Below are 22,621 nucleotides of genomic sequence, written 5' to 3' on the forward strand. Positions count from 1 at the left end.
ATCTCTGCAAGGTGGTGGGCTCTCTTGGAGACTTCAGTGCTGCTGTATGATGGCCTCAGATGGGGCCCTTGATGCACTGCAGCTGCTGAACCTGCTGCAATTCTCTGTGCTGGGATGGAGCTGGGGTCCCTCCAGTCAGGCTCAGCACTGCTCCTCTGTGCATTCCCATACTGAAAAGCAAATGTCAGTGGCTGCTGCTGTGGAGATACCAAGCAGGCCGACAGCTCACACAGCAGCACACTTGCCCTCCTTCAGCATTTACCTATGGGAACGTCCCGCTCATTTACCTTGTCAAGCACACCCCTGGGCCCCATGAAACCCGCAGCTTTTCTTCTGCAGCAGACAAATTAAGCCTACGACCATTTAACCGCTTGCTTTGGGGCGGCACAAACTCAGAGCCAACCTGCACAGCGCGGAGCGGAAACTTCCCATCACGCCGTCTGGGATCAATGACAGCATTGGTAATTGAGCTCAAATCTGCAAAATTAAGGAGAGGAGTCACAAGGAATTTCTCTCCTTGGACCCAATAACTATTTGCAGCATCATCAGTGACACACAACCATCGCAGAATCGATAGGGGAACATCGCCGTATGAATGAACCATATCTGACCATGCGTCCTCTATTAGAATTATGATCTTGTCCAATTATGGATCTTTCTGAACTTGTAATTATGAGTTCGGTGCTGTGACTTCCCACTAAGCTACTGCTTTCCTTCCACAAGGGAGAGAGAAGTCAATGAAAGGATAATGGAGAATTCCTTTCAAGGACGAAGTGACGGCAAAATTTAGCTAGACAGGAAGGAAAATACAATGGGGACTTTACGCTAGACAATTCCCTTGTTTAGCCATTACCAAACACAAACAAAGCTGCTTTCTGCAGCATCACTCAATCCCTAACACAGATCTAACAGCCAGCTCTGCCTCCTGAATTCCCTTCTAACTCAGCCATCAAAGTCGCTCAGGTGAACAAGGCTGTATTCAAAGGAAAATAAAGCATTCTTCCTGTTTATCTGTTCCCTTCTCCTTGCTGTAAAGGAAGCATAAACAAACAGCCCAAACAAACACACCTCAGATGTCTCTGCAATAGCTACAGGGGGTTTCAAGAGACTGATGGAGCACTCGGCCCAATGGGGATGGTGCAGAAGCAGCAGGAAAGCCAGGCTTTATTTGCTTTCCCTTCAAACACATCTTTCCCCCTCGCTCGCACACAATGATCCCCTTCCCAACAAAACAAGAGAGAAAACCCAACTTCAGCAACTTTCCCAAAGTACCTGTGGGCTCACACACAGCACTGCACTGTAACTCACAGAACAAAGGACTATGGAACTTTTCCCCCTTGTGCCATTGAATTGCAGCACTATTTCTGCTGTCACCATGTGCCACACAAGCCATTTCTTCCTTATTTTCAAGAACAGGCACCAAGAAACCATTTTACTCTTAATCCAGCTGCATTAGCACTGCAGTGTAACTCAGCCTTCATTTCTCTCCTGGCCTTTCTTCCAAAGCTCCTTTTAAACCCAGTGGGAATTTCCCATGGCTCTAAAACACACAGGAAAAGATGGAATTCCCACCTTTCAGCAGGAACACACACAATACATCCATGTGTGCGTACATTTATTCCAGCATGCAATCAACGAGCTGATTGATCACAGGTGCTGAGGTAATTTCACATTCAAATCAACACGTTGCAAGCATTTATCCCAATGCCTCATCACTGAAACAAAAGGAGGTGTGTGCTGTGCTGGGCACTCTGGTGTGCTGCTCTCTGCTCCAACATGGAAAGCAGAGGGAGCAGATCCACAACACAGTTCTGAAATTGCTTCCCAGTGGAGCTTTGTGGAGGAAGCATCCCCAGCCATTCCCCATGGGGAAACGGGGCTTGGAAGCAACCATCTGGCCAGCTATAGTAGATAACTGACACCAGAAACTAACAATCTATGAACTTCAACAATATCACTGGGTAATGCTATCAGCAGCTCCTGCACCACACAGCATCACAGAAACACTGCATCACAGGATGCTCTCCCTATATGAACTACTGTTGCCCTTACCTGCAATCATGCATTACCCAAGGGTGCAGCCAAGGTGTTCAGCCCCTTTTGTCTCTTCTACCCATGTGCAGCACAAGTGGCTGCTTCTTTCTTACCTTTGCTTCGCCTCCTGCTCCGGTACTGCTCGGTGTAAAAGGTGAGCTGGGTTTCATCATCTGCCTCTGAGCCAGAGTTCCCTTTGGCGCGACCAAAGCCGATGCCACCTGAAGTGACAGAGAAGAAAAGATCAGAGAAGCACACAATGATTGTGTCAGAAGGGACCTCAAAACACCCCCAGCCCCAACCAGTGGGATTATTGCCTCCCACCAGCTCAGGCTGCCCAGGGCCCCATCCATGGCCTTGGGTACCTCTGGGGATGGGGCACCCACAGCTCTGGGCAGCAGTGCCAGGGCCTCACTGACTTCATTGGAGACTTGAAGCCTCCAGATGTGGCCAGGCACTTTGGCCACTCATGATTCTGCCAATACCTAATTGCCCTCACACCAATGGCAGCACAAGCAAACACTCACGATGTGCTTGCTGCAGTGAGACAATTGCAATGGATATAACAAGGAAAACCTCCACACCCAGGAGCTGCTCCTCCCAGAGACACCCACGCAGTGCAGCACAATGAATCTCAGGGGCTCAATGCACAGGAATAGCAGCAGAAATAAAAGAGCAGATCCTGCACTCAGGAGCATTCAGGACCCCCCAGTGCAGGGTTGGCTCCCAAGCACCCAGTTCCGCCTGCTTCCCACACACAGTGGGGATATGGGAGTCACAGACACCTCTGTGTGCCACCTCCTTGTGACACAGAGGGACAGACAGATGAGAAGCAGCTCTGGCAGGAGGCCTGAAATCCTAACAAAGTTTCAAGCAAAGAGGCCCCTGGAGGTTGACAGTGGGGCCTTTAAACCGCCATTAAAATATTTTACTGTTTTTAAAAAATCCTTTATTCTAAGGCAGCAGCACAGATTCTTGGCAAGGGAACAGAAAATGAAAGTGCTGCCTCCTGCCCTGGGAATTCTCCATCACTGGGATGAGAGGTGGGTGGAAAAGCCTTCAGACCCAGAGCTCTGTGGGATGGAGCAGGGGATGTGCTGTACCCAGAGCATCCCCACCTGCAGCTCCCAGGTCTGGAGCCAGGCAGTGCCCAGGATGGGAGGCACTGAGAAGAAATGGGAATGAAGGGCTCTGAGGTGATTCACGCTGCTTTAAACGCTGCCTGGTGTTTGCTGCTTTACTACCAGGTGTGATTTAGGGCCCTTAAGTGTGACCATTAATTACCTGGTGTTACCGAGATATTTCTATTAGGGTCCTAGAAAGCAGCAGGAGGGCATTAATGCAGCACAGAGCTGACAAGAGAACTGAGGCTGGTCGCAGTGAGGCTGGGACCCCACTCACAGCTGTGCCTCCAGACCCCCAAGCCTGGGATCTGAGGGTCCCCTCCATCCCACCACACAAGCTGCAAACCGCAGGGCTGGCAACTAGCAGCAGTGCTGGCAGGGTAGCAGGGATGGCTGGAGCAGTGCTGCCTTACTGCATAAAAGCCACAGAGCAAAACCCCATATTTTTCTGCAGGGCAGAGGACCAGGTTCAGCTTGGCCCAGCCCCGTGCCAGCCCAAATCCCGGCCACCAGCTGCCCCGTGTTTGCTTGCTGCCCGCGTTGCCGTGATGGATGGTGCTGACATGTTACATTACTCAGGCTGGATGTCTTCGGAGAACTGGTGACAGCAATATTGCATTTTCTGATTACCCAGAACTGTGCGGGATGCCAAAGTACAGGAGGTGGGGACCCAGCGCAGTTCCCCAGCCTGTGGTGGAAATGTCTGCTCCAATCCATCAGGGCAAGGATGCTTTTACCCCCCCAGCTGCTGCGGGCACCAGGATTCATCTCGGTGATGGTTTTCAGGGTATAGGGATGGAGGAGACCCTGATCACCACCCCAATCCCAAAGCAGAATGAAGGGCTGGGTGGAGGTAACGTGGCACAGACACAACCCCCCTGCAGCAGTACTGCAGCAGCAGAGCTGTGCTGGCACAGCGCAACGCCAGCTCCACAGGAGTGCTGCAGCACTGCGCTGAAACTTTTAGCAAATGGGAGCTGACAACACAATTACTTTGCAAAACACATGCAAAAATAATAAGAAACCCACAAAACCTACAAGACTTTGATAGCAAACAACTCCCAAACTCCAGTGCTGATGTACCCCAGCACTCACGGATGAAGCCAGGCCCAAAGGATGGCAGAAAGGTGCTCACATTGCCCAGCAGCACTTGCCAGACATCTCAATAAGGTGCTCCCGGTGCTAATCCTGTTTGCAGATTGACAAACTCATTAATCCCCTCAAACAGCTGCAGCTCAGACCCACGCTGGGCAGCATGTGCTGATGCGGGCTTTCAGTCCGATGTTCATTTAGATGGGAACAAGGCAGGGATCCAAGGCAAACACGTCCCACGATCACATAATTAAAGATCCTATCATTAACAGGTGCGTGCATTGCAGCCCAGCTGGGGTTGTGTAAGCCCTGTGATTTGGGGATTTGAGGTGGCCAAGGACATGTGCACAGGTCCCAGGGCTCCAGATGGTCCCACAAAGCCCACCTGGCAGCTCAGAGAGGTGGCAATGTCCCCACAGCCCCTCTGTTGTGACTGCACACGAAGCTGTTGGGTGGGTAAGGGAGACAGATGATCTGGAATTTTCCTTTTAGGACTGCTGTCGGGAGTTGCCAAGACCCCAAATCTCACAGCATGGCAACACTTGCTTGGCTGAGATGGGACCACTGCATCCTGCTTCCATCAGGAGCACCCGGCAGGAGCAGGATGTGATGCTGTGACCTGGTTGAGGTAAATGCCCTGAGTGAGCCACAAAACATGGGATGAGGTTAGAAGGGAGGAGAGCAGCAATGGGACAGTCTGGCCAAGCTGCTGTTCTGGGGTCTGTAACTTTTGGTCGATTATGGCACAGTGGTGACCTCTAAAATGCATTAAGACACAACCCTCACCTACACTAAATCACGCCTCAGGTTGAACAGTCCATTAATCACACATTTACTTTAAAAGAGCAAAGCACCTACAGAACACAGCCACCAACCTCACTCCACTGCTGCATCTGGGGGACTTCTTACAAATGCAAAGATGACTTTTACCAACACACCACCGGCAGCCAGGGTGCTTTTAAGCTCCTGCCCCAGGAGAGGGCACCAGACCCCTCTCAGAGCGTACCCACCTACCCAGGGCCACCTCCAGCCCTCTGCTCTGAGCACCCAGCCTGGCTGCTGCTCCTGGGGTAGCCCTGGGGACAGCCTGGCCCTGGGGGGCACAGGGACAAGCAGCACGGCAATGGGCATGCAGCACAGTGTGCTCCCATCCTGGTATGTAGAGGGCTCCTGTTGTATCCCCAGCAATGTGGAGCCCACCATCACCTGCACCCACACCATCCTCTCTCCCTGTATTATTTATAAAGCTTAAACACATTCCACTCAATAAAAGCATCTGGGGAGAAAGTTGGTACGAGAAAGGCATTACACTCAAAAAAGTTATGTGGTACTGTAAATGGAGAAGGTTGGTGCTTTTCTTTTTTTTATATATATAAAAGCACATCTTCTTGGCAAAATATGACCTTTCCCAAAGCTGTTAGAAACACTTAGCGCAGAGTCAGATTTAATGACAAGCAATAGGCAGCAGTTTAAATGCACTTAGTGTGGGGACACGTAGCAAGGAAGAGCTTAGCTGAGATTTGTTTCTGTAGGGCTGAGCTTTGGGGCTGTTTGTTTTCCGCTGTGGTTTGGTTCAGTCCTCCCTTCTTGCCGTGACGCACTCAGGGCCCTTTTGGAGCCTTTCTGCAAGGGAGAAAATCCTTTGGCTGCGAGCAGTTCTTGCAGAGGGAGCCCTCCAGCTGTAGGACTCTGATGAGGTTAAGCATTAATTAAATCGAACTGCAAGAAAATAATTACACATACGCATCCGTCAGGCCAACTTGTCACTACCCAGTAACAAAGTTGGATGCAAACTCCATCAGCAGAACTGTCATGTGGCTGTTAGAGGGAAATAAATGCATCCCAAACGGACAATTTCATTTAGAGGGAGGAAGAAAAAAAAAAGAACCCAAAACGGATTGCAAAGGATTAATGAGGCGAAGGGTTTGTGTTTGCAATTGGATGTAAAATGCAAACATCGTAAGTTGTGATATCATCATTTAACCTTAATGCTCGGGAGCGCTCCAACCACTCACGGCCTCAGGGACAATTAAATGTGGGCTGTAAAACCCACACTCCCAGCCCAAAGCAGTGACCAGACACGGTCCTCAGGGCAGAGAGGAATAGAAACAGGAGCAAAAAGGAGAGGATGGGGCCGTGGCGAGCTCTTTGCTGGAGCTGCCTTGGTTTGCATAACATAGGTCTCACTCAAATGTGCTCCTGGGAGCCTTCTAAAGGATGTCCAAAAGACCTCCTCCTGACTTGGCGCTTTGGGGACCCTCTAGGCCTCCTCCTGCCCTGGAGACCATTTGGAGGACATCCAGAAGACGTCCTCCCACACCCTGAGGCACAAGTGGACATGGAGCAGAGGGCTTGTATGGAGGAGCATCGACTCAGTGAGGGGAGATGGAAGAGACCCCCCATGGATGGGTGCTGCAGCACCACACCGGCAGCTGCCTTGTGGCTGTGCTCCTGTAGCAGACATCACAGCTCCTCCAGAGTTCAGCTGAAAGGATGAATCCAGCTGTTCTATTAGTGACCAAAATGCCTACAACGTGGTTTAAAGCGAAAGAAAAATCAAATCTACAGCAACAAAGAATTTGGAGCAGGAAATCAGGGATATTTTAGCAGGCAGTCACTGTAGACCCCAAAGCTTCCCCCCTCGGCCACACTAAAACCCAGCTACACGGATTTGAATAACGACTAGAAAACATACCAAATAATTTAAACCAGTTAAAGAGTCAGAACATTTTCTTCACACTGAGTGAATAATTTATGGACAGAGCTATAAAGAAAAAAAAAAGAAAAAAAAAAAGGCCCTCTCCAGGCCTGTATCGCAGCAAAATGCACCCAGAATAAAAGATCACATTTCAGACTCATAAATAAATGAAAAACAAACCCAATAGTAAACAGAAAGCACAGTATTTCCTGCCCAGCTTCCCACAGAGTGCTGGGCAGACACATCTGCTCACTCCCCCCCCCCCCCCCCCATAAAAGAAGAGATCCATCTCCATGTGAGGCTCCCTGCTCTGCCATGCCCTCACCCATGGCCAACCCCACAGCCATGGCCAACCCTACAGCCACGGCCAACCCTACAGCCACGGCCAACCCTACAGCCATGGCCAACCCCACAGCCATGGCCAACCCTACAGCCATGGCCAACCCCACAGCCATGGCCAACCCTACAGCCATGGCCAACCCTACAGCCATGGCCAACCCTACAGCCATGGCCAACCCTACAGCCATGACCACATCCCAGCATCATCCTACCTCGGGGTCGGCTCCGGCGTTTGCGTCTCCCTACAGAAGTGCTGCGCAGGGCTGGTTGGAGCTGCCCGATCTCGATGGGAGTGTTGGTGCGGAAACTCTCCTTGAACTTCTGCATCAGGGACTCCACTGTCTCCTGAGTCACCTCGGGAGCTGCAACGCCAGCAAAGGGAGAGCAGTTAGAAGGGTTTGGAGGAGGAGAGGTGTGAGGAGCAGCTGAAGTGCCTGGGTTTGTTTGGACAGGGGAAGAGGAGACTGCAGCAAGCAACCATGGCATCCAATAGCTCATCATGGCATCCTGTAGCCCACCATGGCATCCTACAGCCCTTTATGGCATCCTGCAGCCCCTCGTGGCATCCTGTATCTCCTCACAGGGGAACAGAGGGGCATAGCTGATCTTTGCTCTCTTATGACAGCCACAGAGCTTGAGGAGACAGCATGGAGTTGCATCAGGGGAGGGTCAGGTGAGGGTTGGTTCTGCCCCACCACACAGTAATACCAAAAAGAATAACTCCAAACAGAGCTGCCCTATGAAACCTGCTGTCCACCCACACAGCAGGCAGAAACAATGAATATGTTTGCAAATGGCAAAGATGAAATTTGGGATCAAAAGGTCTGCCCTCCAGAAGGCCACAGAGGTCACCCAGGTTTAACAAATAGCTTGGCCTCTGTCAGCAGCTTGAATAAACTCATTAGTGGAGCGTGACCTCTGCCTCCATCAGGAGAATCCTGGAGCCTCAGATCAGCTCCCAGAGCTCCCCCTGCCCACAGCACATCTGTGCCCATTTGGGTCCATAAATATTCCCTGTTCAGCTTGAAATCCTACATGAGCTTAAATAAGGGGACAGAGAAACCAGCAAGGAGGGAGAGCCCCAACCATGCAGTGGCAGCACAAAGTGCCAGCACTCCTCCTCCCCAAGTGCTGAGGATGCAGCTTTGCTCACCAGCCGACTGCCCTCTCATTGAGCACAGCTTCCCAGTCCACCTTCCCTCCTGCCTTGGTTTCCAAGGTAAAGGAGATGAATTCATCAGAACAATTGGGATGAATTCATTGAGCTCACATTTTCATCGCCATGTGGGGCGTTTCTGAAGCCAAGCAGAGGTGGTGGTGAGATCCACCCCGGCCTTGGCACAGCTCCACCACCATCTCCATCTCACCCCATCCTAAAACGCCTTGGCAGCACAAAGCCACCCCCCCCACTATGCTCACACAGAGGAAACACGAGGCTCCCAACCTCCTCCAAACCAGCTTCCAGCCCCGTCAGTGATTTAAGGACACAGCTGAAGGTCACCGTACCTTTGTGAAGCACATTACGCCTTCCCATTGCACACCTCCTTCCTGTCCACCCCCATACGCTATTTTGAAAGCCATTTGCTCTCCTTATGGCTCTCCTATCCGTTTGCACATCTCCCACAAAACAATTGGTTGGAATGCTCCATGCAGAGCAATGCACAGAGCAGCTCCAGAGCAGCACAGCTGAACACACCGTGATGCTGCGATCGCAACGTTTCCCAGCAGCACGTCAAACTCAATTAGGGATTAAACGGAAACATTTGGACGTAATTAGAAATCGAGGTCGAGGTCTTTTTGCATCCTCATTCATCCTGACTTCTGCATGCATTTCTGCTGGTCCTGTGGCCGTGAGTGCAAAGCAGACTCATCCCAGAGCAAACCCCACTCCAAAAGCAGCTCCTCCCCTCTCACCAGTGTCTTCACTATTCCCAATACAGCCCTCTTTTGCCATGCACAGAGCAGGGTGCTCTCCCGCAATGCTGACTCTGAAATCCCAATGCACCTTTATGGCCATCACACACTGTGTATTTATGTGTCAGATTCCTACAACGCTTTTAATTACCCTGTGCAAACCAACTCAAGGCTCTGGGCAGCCCAGTCTGGTGGTTGGCAACCCTTCACATAGCAGGGGGTTGAAACTAGATGATCATTGTGGTCCTTTTCATCCCAGGCCATTCTATGATTCCATCATTCTATTAACTCTCTGAGTTTCCATACACTTACTTGAATGGTTGGGGGTCGACCTTTTGGAGACTTCTATTCCACAAAGCATTTTAAAATATCAGCCTTCCTATTCTTTTTGGGATAGGCATCAATTTCACAACGCTGGAAGTTCTTTGAATGGTGGAAACCCTGCTTTCTCACCAGCTTTACATAACAGGTGTTTGTTGTTTTCCGAAGCATGAAATAAGCAGCAGTGTTTGTTCTGAAACTGGGATGTGGACTGATTTTCAACAGTGCCACCCTCAAGGTACTGAGCTCCAGGAAGCAGAGAGCTTTACAAGCATAAAATTGGGTAATTATGCCATAGCCTGTGTGATGAAGGTGGGAGATTTGTACAACCGTTCTACCCTGATTGGGAAGAAAACACAGCCAGATAGCACAGAGTTTTATTTCAGGGGACCGAGCAGCTCCTGTGATGCACCCATCTCTTCTTCTCTAATATACATTAACATACACTAATAGATCATTATATCCACTAATAAATCTCTCGCTATAAAAATAGATTTTTTATACGTAAGGAAAAAAAAAAAACCAAAACCACAAAACCCTAATTGTAATTGCAAATTGGAGGGGGAAGGAGGCAGAAGAAGAGATAAAACTTCCTCCGAGATGTCTCCTTTGAAGGAAACCGAACAAATGTACTTTCCTCCTTCATATATTCATGAGCTGATGCTTCCCTACCCCACTCCCTGCCACCCTCAGCTCCGGGCTCTGAGCCAGCACTGTCCTTATCTGGTACGAGGCAGGAAGGAGTCCTGATATGATCACAAGTTTTCAGTAGTTCAGCAAATCTGGAGAAAAGTCTCCGTCGGTCGTTAATGCAGCCCGGGGAGGGGGGATGTGTGGGGATGGGAGCAGAGCTGCCCATCATGGTCCCACAGTGGGCACAAGGCAGCACCACACAGACCTTTGGGTTTGGAACCTGCTTTACCTGCTGGAAAGCTGTGACCCCTACACATGTCTGGAGGTTCAACTCAATGCTCCTTTTCCTTTGGAAAAGCCAAAACTGGAGGAGCCTGTGATGTAGAGGGGAGAGGCAGACTTTAAAAACAACCTGATGGTAAGAAAAAACACATTCCCTCCCCAGCACCCAATGCCCTGACCCTCCTCATCCTCTCTCCAGTCACGGCGCTCAATCACTTGCCAGCTAATTGCCTCCACTCATGTGTGCAAACTAACCGTTTACTGGGAAATGCCACGGAATGTTAATTTCATTTGGAATCGGGTAATTGCAAAGAGCTCCCTGTTTTTTTATTATTATTATATGAAATGAATAAGCGTGGTATTAATAGCATCACTCCCAGCTCCGACCACAACCAGCAGCCCCATCGACAGAGGCTGCGAGTTATTTGTCACCCCTTGCTTTCCCTGCATTTCTTCCTTCTGCCTTTCCCTTCCCCTCGTCACGCTCCTGACTTCCCATTTTGGTAATTAAGATAATGCAGTATAATTATAAACACATTGTGAAAGATCAAAGCTCGTGTGCCACGGTCCAACAGCCCCAGCTCCGTCTTCTATAGAACCACCGTCTCAGCCTATCCCTGACCTCCCCAAAGGCTGCTTTTCCATAGGAAATCCTCAGCTCTTCCTATGGGGCAAAGGCTTTTTGAGCACAGCCCTCCCCTGCCACTAACACAGCGTACATCCCCTTGGCCCATTTCTCCTCCTGATGGAACCACAGCAAAGAAAAGCCCTTGGCAAAAAGGATGCTGCCCTTCCAACTCTGCTCCAGCTCTCTCTGCCCCAGCACTGAGAAGATCCAGGCCACCAGGTGCTCTCCTTCCCAGCCTAATAAAACCCTTCACTTCCCTATTTTATGAGACACCATAACTTCTTAGCTTATGCAGCGAGCAGAGAGAGGAACAGGAAGATGGGCAGACCCTCAGCAGCAGCTAATACTCTTCAAGTTATAAAATAATTGAAAAGTTAAATAAAAACACTCTGGAGGAAGCTTCCCCATTTGGTGCTAATGGATACACGAAGCAGCCCAGGTTAATGTTGCATGGCAGGAGGGAGAGCTGACAGTGCTGAGCACACTGAACTCCAGCAGCCCTCCTTCCTCCCTCCAGCTCCCTAAATTAATGCAAAACCAAGAGCAAGATGAAGCTCATCCCCAGCTGCCCAAGGAAGCCACTAGCTCAGCTCCAGGGCAGGAGGAAGGGGAACATTGGGGATCTCAGGCCATGGGTAGCAGGCGTGGGTCCACTCCAAACTGAGCTGAGCTTTTCTACGCCAACATCATGTTACAGATGGAAGAACAGCGCTGGGGACAGATCCCAACTCCCAGCAATGCAGACACAGCACACCATGGGGCAGACCCAGCACAGAAAGCCCCAGAGGGGAGGATGTTCAGGTCTCAAAGACAACAAAAAGCCACCACATTACTTTTTATGTTTTGCACCAGGCAAGGCAAAAAACAATCTTCTTGAAACTTATCCTGGTCAACAACTGGCCTACAACCCAGCTACGCCTTTAATAATGCAGCATGTTATCAAACATTCATAGTTATGCATAAAGTGATGAACCACGCAAGTCTGGCATTTATAGAAATATAGTTCCTGATGGCTTGTTTTCCTTGGACAGCCAGAACTTCACAGCTCATCTTCTGCACGCTGGTGATTTTGCCTGGATGAAAAGCACTTTGGACACCTGGGGAATTCAGGGCTCCTGCACACAAAGCTGTCACAACATCTCCAGCAGCACTGAGGGGCTGAGACAGCCCCATAAAACCAACATAAAACCAACATAAACCTCAAGGTGAAGAGCTGGGGGACCACAAGCCAGCAGAGGGGATCCCAAAGGGCCCTTCCCTTTGCACTTGGTGGCTGTGGGTATGGGATGTCACAACGGTGTGATACAGATGTCACGAAGCCACCGTCCCTCTGGGATGCTCAGCAAAGTGTTGGAATATTAAAACACCCCTTTTCCTCTTCCGTTCCCCACAGTGCCATCAAGAAGCTGATTTTCCATCTGCTTCTTCCCTCCTCTGTCTCATAAAATCAGCCAGTGGGATAAAGTGACAGCAAAGGGAGGGGTGGAAAAACAACACTGTGCGAGGAAACTCATCCTGGGAGCCTTCTATCATCGAGCTGCCCCATCCCTGAGCACACAGGCACACAGCAGGCACGGAACACAGCTATCCCTGGGGTGAGCCATGGTGGGAAGAACCCATCTTTGAAGCTGATCCATTTCCCACCCTGTTGCGTCCCATATATTCTGAGTTTCTCAGAACTAGAATTTGCAGTGGGGTTTTTTTGCAGCCAGGAATGAGCAGAGTGCAGAAAACCCTCTGCGCCACGGCCACGCAGCCTGCGTGAATATGTATTTGTCAAAGGTCTCTGTCAATTACGCATGGAGCTGGTGGGGATTAGATCTGGGAAAAGCTGATCAAATACAGAGAGGGTCACGATCCCATTAGGTCACTGAAAAGAAGGCTGAGCCCCAGGACGCATCAGATGCCAGCCTGATGTACTGTCCCATTTTGTTCCCAGCTCCAGCTAATGATAAGCCATCATTTTATTCATTGAAGGCTCAGGGAGCCTCTGGTAGTGCCATAACTCGCAGAGCCCTACAGCTGCTTTGCCTGGTAGAGCAAAGTCTGCTCTCCATGGCCCATCACTGGCTTCCCTCCCCATGGAACCCAGCTCAGCCCCACAGCCATGCTTGCTGGGCTCTATCCATGTTCATTCACTGCCATTCACCGCAGAGTGCTTCATCCACATGGGGCTTTGGACACATGGGTTTGGACACATGTTATCCATGAGGCACAAACCCGAAGGAAATTTTCTAATTCACAGAATCATAGAACGCCTTGGATTGGAAAAGACCTCAAAGATCACTCGGTTCCATCCTCAAATTGCCACAGACAACCCCAAAACTGCAGGGAGACCTCACAGCTCCCTTTTCATGCCAGCACACAGGCCTCCTTTCAGCTCATTAGAGCTGCCTATTGCCTCCTCTCTCTCTCTCATTTCAATACGTTAATAAAAAAAAACTACTTTCCCTCTTCCTAAACTGCCTTAGATTTTTCTTCTGTCTAAATTCATCAGGGCTCTGTGCAATGTCACGAGGTCACTTTGTGCTCCTACTGCAATTCTAATGCTGTCCATTTTCCATTTCCCAGGCAGTTGGGGGAATTTTTCTTTCTCTTTTTCTTCTTCTTTTTTTTTTTTTTTCCTTTTTTCCCCCAAATCAAAACTGATTTTGCATAACAGCAAATAATGTTAATGTCCCCGTGCAGAGCATCCAGATTACAGGCTGCAGCTGGGGAGAAATAAACATGTCATCTTTGCCCCACTGTTTATCAACCCGCTGCAGAGCCTGGTATCAGGTCAGAACCTGTAATTTCATTAACTTTATCACTGCTACACGCTTGTTGCTAGATGTCATTATTCAGCACACTGCTCCCGTGTTTGTTTGCACCGCGCCAGCTGCAGCGCATCGCCTGAGCAGGCAGGGGGACATTTGGTGCTGTGTGTTTGCACCGGGTGCACCCACGCTTGGCACAGCAGATATCTGTGCTGAAGATCCACTGGGTGCTCCCCCCCCCCTATTCTGCAGGGCTGTAACAACACAAAGTTGTCCATCCAACTGAGAGCACAGCACTCCTCTGTGTGGCAAAGGCAACTGAGCCCACAGCTCACAGCATGCAGGAATCCCAATGGATGGAAAGAACCAGCACCTGCAAATCAATCACTGCCCGGCACGTGGGAGAAGTGAGCGGCACAGGCAGGTGAGGGTGAGCCAAAGCACTCCATCTTCATTGCATTTGCCATCCCTGGTAATTAATGTTGGGAACTGACACTTGAAAGAGTCTTTGGTGACAGCCCCAGCAATGATAGCATTTGGAGCCTGCTGACAAGTCCCAGCTGATGTCTTATCACCACGTTACGCACCACACGCAGCTTCTCCCTTGGGCACTGCCAGGCTCACAGGCACAGCTCCGCAGCCAAACCTGCTGCGCCCATAGAAACGCAGCCCAGAGCCAGGCCCCAGCTGGGATTCCCTTGCCACATCCATCTCAAAGCCACCTGTGAAACTGTGCCTCAACAGCCCTGATTTTCCCCTGTGGATCGCTGGGCACGTGTTATCTGCAACGTCCAACCTGGGCATCCCTAGGGAAGCCCAACTGCACCCATAGCTGCAGGTTGTCCCTGCCCTCAGCCCTGGTTTGGGGCTTCTGCATTCAGCACAAGAATTACGTTATTGCCAGTTCCCGAAACCCTGAGATAGTTTAATATTCTGCCCTAGATCTTGTTTACTATTATGTTTTGAAGAGCACTGAAATGCAGTTACTGCTGTCTCCCCCACTCACACAACTCTAAATAATTTATAGAAAAGCAAAACAAAGAAGAGAATATGAAAGAATAAAAGAAGCAGCTCAGTTACAGTACATGAAGGCCTTCATTTGTTCGCTCTCACCATGCAGAGGGTTGGGGGAGCTCCTCTTAACCCCATGGGCCGATGAGAGCCACAAAGGAGGACGCTAATGGGGATGCTCCAAGCAGTGCATGGGGACAGCAGGAGAACCCCTGGGTTGCTGGAGCAATGATAACCATCACTGCTGTAACAGCTCTGCCTGGAAGAGGAAGGGCAAAAGAGCACTTTATGGCTGGAAAGAACAGCCTCCAATGCCAAGCGTGCAGAGTTGCTTCCCATGAGCCAAGCCCTGGGGTCCCTGTCCCCATCCCTGCCACCCAATGGGGACAGCACAGGAGCAGGACATGCTCCCAAGGATGGATGCATGCAATGAGCAGGAAGCAGAACCCCTTCCCCATGCCCATCCCCAGTCCTGCTGCAGTCGCTCAGCAATTAGCACCAATGCGCTCCGCTTTTGTTTATTCCAACGCATTTCACCACGTCGCAGGTTAACTACATCAAACTGCTTCTAATGATATTTCAATAAGCAGAGGAGGGCGATACACTTTCCCAGAGACAGACCTTAAAAAAGCAGGCAATCAAATGTGCATTAGCCCAGACACGCTGGGGAAAGCACTGCTCTTCTCCAGGCAATAGGAGCCCATGGCACACAGCTCCCTGTCCTGCTGCACCCAACCCCAGCACCACGCTGCCTTACCTGGGGGGAAACCCAAAGGGACCTGAGCTCCAACCCATCCCAGCACCCTAAGAACTCCAGGATCATTGTCTGATGGCTCATAGAATAAATCACAATGTTTTGGAGCCCCTGGAAAACACAGCGTTGCAGTACAGCTCTCTGAGGAGCAGCATTGCTCAGCGGGGCCCCACTGATGTGTTCTGTGCTGGAATTGATGCACTACCTGACAGCGAGGCAATGAGCATTTCTGCCACCTAGAGAATAAAGCCCAGGCTGATTGATGCCCATGTGCCAGTGCTCACCCACAGCAAGAAGTCAGCAGGGATCCCAACATTCCCAACCTACTCAGGAGCCTGGGGCACAGACTAAATAGGAACAAATGCACATCAGCACTGCTGGAGTAGTAGGACTGACAGTACTGCCCTGTGCAATGCTCTGCAGTGAGGCCCCAGAACTGCTGCTCAGAGCTGTGGGTGCCCATCCCTGGATGTGCCCAAGGCTGTAGATAGGGCCCTTGGGCAGCCTAAGCTGGTGTGCAGGAATGGGGCTGGGGGGGGCTGTAAGGTCCCTTCCAACCACCATTCTATGGTTCTATGGAATCAGATGGAAGATGAAATCTCAGGACAAAATATCCAGGACCTCTTCCTCAGGAAGCCCCACGCAGCTCAGACACTCTGAGGGCACAAGGTGAGGGGAAGACCAGGCAGAACAGCCACCAACCTTTCTTCTCGTAGTCAGGCTTCTCCTCCCCACCCCGGCCCAGGCTCTCCAGTGTTCGTGTCACCTGGCTGCCAAACTCATCCTCCCTGCTGCTGGGCTCTGCCCGCTGCGGCGTCTCCTCCTCCTCCTCATCCTCATAGTCATCCAGGATGGGGGTCTCACGGATGGGCACACCAATGACCGAGTTGTGGGCCTGCAGGCGTGAGTTACGGAAGCTCTCTCTGGCCTGGGGGCCCAGCAGCACCGAGGGGATGTAGTGGATCTCGTGGGTGGCTTCAGTGCTGGCGCTCTTCTGTGGGATGCGGCGGCGCTTGTGCCATCGTCGCTGGGCGTACAGGGCCACTGTGAAGACCAAGAGGAGCAGGAGCAGGGCAATCAGCCCACCCTATGGGACAGCAAAGAGACACATCAGCAGACATAGGGATGAGTGAGGAGTAGCAACCACCAGCGCTCGCTCCCCTCTTACACATAACCTTGTAATCAACACAGCCCTCCCTGTGCTCTGGATGGAGTCCTGGAGGAGGTTCTTAGCACCCCAATGACATCCCCAGCTCAGCTTTGCCCATTCCTTCTGTCCTATCCCTTCAGTCCTATCAGGCAATGTGAATGGATACCAAGTCAGCCTGCCCTGCCCAAGGATATGGGAAAGGATCTCCCATCTGCATCTCACTGCTTAGGAAACAACAAGCAGGAGCTGTGCATTCACCCACCTTGGGCCCTTCCATCTCTCTGCAGCACCGAAGCAATTTCACCCCACAGCAGATGAGCAAAGCACATAAATCAGTAGCAGTGTGAGCAATTGGTGCTTTGCAGCGTGACATGTAGCAGCTGGGGCAGGCAAGCATCTGTTTGGCACAGAGAATGCCATAGCTGGAAACCTTACAGAGCATGCAAGAGCAGCGTGAAGACGTGCAAATATTTCTTCTGCACACAATACAAAGCACTGCACCGTGCAGAGAGAAGATCATCTGTAAAGAGGCGGCACGGGAAGTGAGTGTGCTGGGGATGGGGCAGGGTGTGGAGTGGGCAGTACTGCAGGAGGAGCCTGCTGCCCTGCCCTCTGCCTTCTCATCTCTCCACTAATTGACACTAATGGGAGCCTGGCTGGAGGATTCAGGATGACATTACTCAGCTTGACTTTCCCAATTCAGCTTGCACATAGGATGGAGCGGGGCTCTGCCCCACCATTTGCTGCCCTACTCTCAGCCTCATGGCCCTGTTGCACGCTGGGTGGCTCTGGGTCAGGTCCATGTGCCCAGGAGCTGTGCCAACCACCAGCATTCAGCAGCAGCTCAGTTTCATGTGCTCCCCACATCCCTGACCCCGCATCACAGCCGCTTGTTGGAGTGCTGTGCACATGCAGGAAGAGCTTCCTGGGGAAAGAAAAGTCAAACTTAGGAGGCATTCAAGCCAGCCTCATTTTAATCTATTTTTCATGTTAAATTATCCAACTGAGGGAGCGGGAGAGAGAAAGGGGAAGGAAGGGATAATATGAGAAATGTTTTATTTGACAATGTGTCATTCGGAAACTGATTATTTCTGTCTCAGAGCTTTTTAATATTCCCAAACAATGGCCGAGCCGCGAGGGGATTTGGTATGCTAAGGCTGGATTTATAATACTCTGTTCTGCAGTGATAAGAACATGGGCCTTTAATCCTGTGAGCTGTGAACATGCATATTCTCCCACGTAATGTCCTTCCTCCTCACTGCTCTCCTGAGATCCCTGGGCTGCACGCAGCCATGACCCCCCGGACACCATGGGGATGTGGAAACATCCCAGCTGCACAGCCACGGCAATGGGAGCACAGCAAAGAGGGGAATGGGGCTGGTCCTGCTAAGGATGTGGCATGAGGGAGGGGAGGACATTGCAGCACTGCAAAACTTTGGGGTCAAACACAGCACAGGAACAAGGCTCAGGTGAAGCTGGAAAGCAGCAAGGGTGTGGTATACAGGGGCTGTGCTGTGATACAAGTGATGGCCATGCAGCCCTTCAGAGCTCTCCACACTGTAGTTTTTCCTCTCTTCCCTTTCTGGCAGTACAGGTAATTAAACACTAGAACAATTTACCACGGGTTGCACTGGATTATCCATCACTGTCAATTGTTATTATTATTATTATTATTTTTAATACCAGGGCTGGATGCTTTCAGAAAAGTTACGCTTCACTTCAATGAGAAATAAAAGGCTCCAGGGAAGTCCTGAGGTCCAAGAAGACCCCACAGCCCCTTCTGGTCCATCAATCTGTCCCTAGAGGTGTTCAAGACCAGGTTGGATGGGGCCTGGGCAGCCTGCTCCATTACCAGACCTGGAGGTTGGTGGCCCTGCCTCTGCCAGTGGGGTTGGAACTCGATGATTCTTGGGGTCCCTCCAGCACCTCATCTCTCTTCCAAACCTTTCACCCCACTCCAGCTCAATGCAGATGCACCAAAGCGGGGAGGATGCTGCAGCACAGACCAACCTCACACCTGGATGCCCAAACCTCTCCTGGTCCAAGGCTGTAATAAAGCAGCTTCAAGGAGCAGGTGCAGCAAACATTTGCATGAGGTTTTTGCTGAGCTGTAATTTGAACTAGCAGATTTCTAATTAATTTAACTCAAAGTGATGGCAAACTGTGGGATGGAGACCCTGTGAACATCATTCCAACAGGCAGAGGCTCGTGCTCCCCCAGGACTCCCACTTCCCTTACACTTAGCACATGCAGCACAGCCTGGGATCAGAAACTGTCCCACTGGTGCCAGTGGAGGTTCACATTGGATATTAGGAAACATTTCTCAGATAGAATGGTGATGCACTGGTACAACCTGCCCAGGGAGTGATGGAGTCACCGCCCCCATTGGTGTGATCAGTGGGCACGGGCAATACTAGTGGTAGATGGACAGTTGGACTGGTTGATCCCATAGGTCTTTTCCAACCCCAGTCACTCTGTGTTTCCATGGCACAGGAGAGTGCAGGATCTGGCCCTGGTGTTCCTGCAGCATTGCTCTGCCAGCCCATGCATCTTTGCACGCTGCTTGCTATGCTGTACATAAGCACATCGGGCATAAATCTAATAGCACATAGAGTCCTGCAAAGCATCGCAGAGGTACAAGAGATGAGAGTTACAGTTGCTGTGGGAACCATAACTTTAAAATCTCTGCCTCTTCCACATTAAAAGAAAAGAGTCAGAAAAAAGTCACATTTCCATATAATTTTACTTTTTTTTTTTTTCAAGCCACACTGAATTTTGTTTTGCACTTCCATTCGGGAACAGAAACAAAAAGAAGGAGTGGAGCTGCCAATCAGCTCAGGCACAGACAGGGGACGTTCCATTGCTGGCAGTTGGAATGCACTCCCCAGCACTGCCCCGATGGCACCGTACGCCCGCGTGCCCCACGCCTGGTTAACAATTCCAAATGACTCCTAATCCATTTTTATCATGTAAAAAAGGCATTTATTGCCAGCCAGCCGAAAGAGGAGGGCTGTAGGTGATTTTATTAAGCACCTGATTGCCGGCTCTTCCTAACACTTGAGTGCAGATTGCATAAATTGTGGTTTTAATGCGCTCTGAACGGTTCACCTTGCTGGGCTGACCTGCTAACCCGGGGCCTGCCCTAAGAGAGGGATGATTTTAAAATGCATTATGGTAGTGCGTTTCCCTTACGCAGGCAGACTGAGCAAATCGCTGAGGAACACAAAGGCTCGGAGCTCCCCAGCCCCATCCCTTTCCCTGCTGAGTGATGCTCACGTGCTCCTCCTGCTCGGCTCACTGAGAGCTGCTCAGTGTATCGCGTTTTAGTCAGATTATAAAACAGAGGGGGAAAAAAGCCTCTTGAGCTAAGGATCAACGGGAAAGCTGCTAAAGGAGGGGCCACCACATCCAGTGCTGGTACATCCAGTGGGGTTTTGCCAGCATTTCGTGCCCTGGGCTGCTGGGTGACCACATGGCACATCCCAACCCCCTGGCAGAACACATGGATAATGGGCCAGTCAGGGTGTGCTGCTTTCTGCTCTTTATCTGGCCTGTGCTGGCACTCAGCCCACAGTAGGGGTATGGACTGGATGGGCTTTAAGATTCAGGTTGGATATTAGGAAATATCTTTTCTCTGATAGAGCAATAATGCAGTGGCACAAATGCCCAGGGAGTGACAGGGTGACCATCCCTGGAGGTGTCCCAGAACTATGGAGATGTGGCACTGAGGGACACAATCAGTGGGGTTGGATGTGTGGATCTTAGAGGTCATTTCCAACCTTAATGTCTATGTGATCCCATGATTCTATGATTCCAACCCTCTGCCACACACAGGGCCACCAATCTCCAAATGTGGCACTCAGCCAGGCTGCCCAGCTCCCCATCCAACCTGGCCTTGAACACCTCCAGGAGTGGAGCATCCACAGCCTCTCTGGGCAGCTGTTCCAGCACCTCATCACTCTCCCTGTGAAGAACTTCCCCCTGACATCCAATCTAAACCTTTTCTCTTTGAGCTTAAGGAGAAAGAAAGGAGCCCTCACCCAGCGCACCAAGCAGCACCAGTATCAGGCACAGCAAATGGACTGGAGTGGTGGGACAGAGAAGGAGGGATGTGGACAAGCTCCCCCATCCTTTAGGAGCCATGAAGCAAATCCTGGCTGCTTTCAGCCCCCCTGCATGGCCACCCAAACCTCAGCATCCCCACTGCTTGCAGCTCCTACCACCCACACAGCCAGCTCTCCAACCAAACCCCCTGCACCGCAGTGAGCCCTCACACAACTTGGATTATTACAACATCTACCAGCAAAGCATTTGCTAGCAAGTGATGGAATATAATTAAAAGTAAAGAACACTTGTCAGATAAATGAGTACCATGTACCACTGCTGCAAACAGCGCCTTTTTTTTGTTTTTGTAATAATTGTGTTTATCCACTTCCCACTCATTTACAAAAAAACGTGGTTAATTCTCGCTGGATCTCACAACCATTAGTGCGAATTAATACCATTCCCACTGTATATTCTGCATATATTAAAAAAAATTAATCTAATAAGAGATGCACATCTCCGGATGAGGGAACATTAACACAACTCACATTGTGCCTCCAGCTTCCAAGTGTCTGTGAGTGGCACGTTACAACAGCTCTTCTGCTCAATTAGCCAGCCAGCTCCATGGGGCTGCCAGCTCCTGTGCACTTGTCCAGAGAAGATGGCAAAGAAGGGGGAAAAAATCAGCATAACACAGCAGGGTTACAGTACAGGACCTCTTAGGATCACTGAGAGATCCATCAGTAATGGGGGAGCTGGGATGTGCCCTGCACTTGGTGGCCCAGCGCTGTGCCTTGGGTCCCCATTGCTTCCAAGTGCACTGCTGTCACTTTTGCCCACACGTGGGACAAAGCAATGACACATGGGAGGATTGTGAAGGTTTATATAAGGACGTTTCAAAACTTACAGAGCTCAGAGCTGATGGGAAGATGCTTTCGTGCATGTAGGGAAGGAAAGAACGAGCTCCCTTCGTTGCCCGTGGGGTTTGTTAAAGGTTTATGACTGAGCCAACAGCTGGCAGCTGCTTTGGGAACGATCCAGCCTATTGTGTAAATATGGTCAGGCAGTTTTCTTTAAGTGCAAATATTTCAGCATAACGAGCACCTTTCTGAACAGAGGCAGAACAAAGCACCGCTCCACTCCGAGCCACCACCGCTGCTTTGTTGGGGGTTCAAGCACTGCAGCAGGGACACACAGCCCACACACAGCACCCACAGCATCCGACTGCGCTCTGCAACCCAGCAAAGGACAAGGCAGAAATCACAGCTCCTTCCCACACCTTTCCCCTGTCCTACATGACTCTTCTCCCTGTGGGATGCTACAGGAGCTGGGCAGGCATCAAGATGCTTGCATTTGCAAACGGGCTGAGCTCTGAGCAGTGATTTGCTCAACAGGTTTGGATTTAGAGCACCACCATCTGCAAACCTGTTACTATTTCCAGGCCCACAGCAAGCAAACTTGTTCTGCAGCACGGCTTGCAGGAAGGGACCTGGAGGGGCAGCTCAGAGCCACCTGTCCCAGCTGTGTCCTTGCTGGTGCCATCAGAGGGGATGCTCACCAGGGCAAGCTGTCACTTGTGCTCCCACACATTGCAGAGCAGTCTTTGCATCCAGCTCTAATTACAACTACATCCTTGTGATGAGGAGACAGACCTTTAATTAAGGGAAGCTGGGTTTCAGCCTGCCCAGTGCTGCTTGGGCAGAGACAGCAGAGGAGTGGGGAGGAGGAGAGGCAGCAGCACGGCTCGGGGACACGGTGACAGCTCTGTCCCTGCCTGCCTTGTGCTGCCGGCACAGTACTGTGATGCTACATGCAGCTTTGTCCCCACTGTGCCCTGTATT

At 50.7% G+C, this 22,621-nt stretch overlaps 1 protein-coding gene across 2 annotated transcripts in view; it reads right to left on the reverse strand.

The window, feature by feature from the left end:
• ASTN2 (astrotactin 2) overlaps nt 1-22,621 on the reverse strand; it is a 237,984-nt gene that overhangs the window by 172,029 nt on the left and 43,334 nt on the right. For both annotated transcript variants that reach the window (XM_015878749.2, XM_015878748.2), the window contains exons 3-5: nt 16,289-16,673; nt 7,500-7,649; nt 2,148-2,255 (exon numbers count right to left, since the gene is read on the reverse strand). In XM_015878749.2, coding sequence (XP_015734235.1) covers nt 2,148-2,255; nt 7,500-7,649; nt 16,289-16,673 — 643 coding nt within the window. The remainder of the gene's footprint in view (nt 1-2,147; nt 2,256-7,499; nt 7,650-16,288; nt 16,674-22,621) is intronic.

Source organism: Coturnix japonica, chromosome 17 (assembly GCF_001577835.2).
Source record: "Coturnix japonica isolate 7356 chromosome 17, Coturnix japonica 2.1, whole genome shotgun sequence".
In the NCBI taxonomy this organism is placed as follows: domain Eukaryota; kingdom Metazoa; phylum Chordata; class Aves; order Galliformes; family Phasianidae; genus Coturnix; species Coturnix japonica.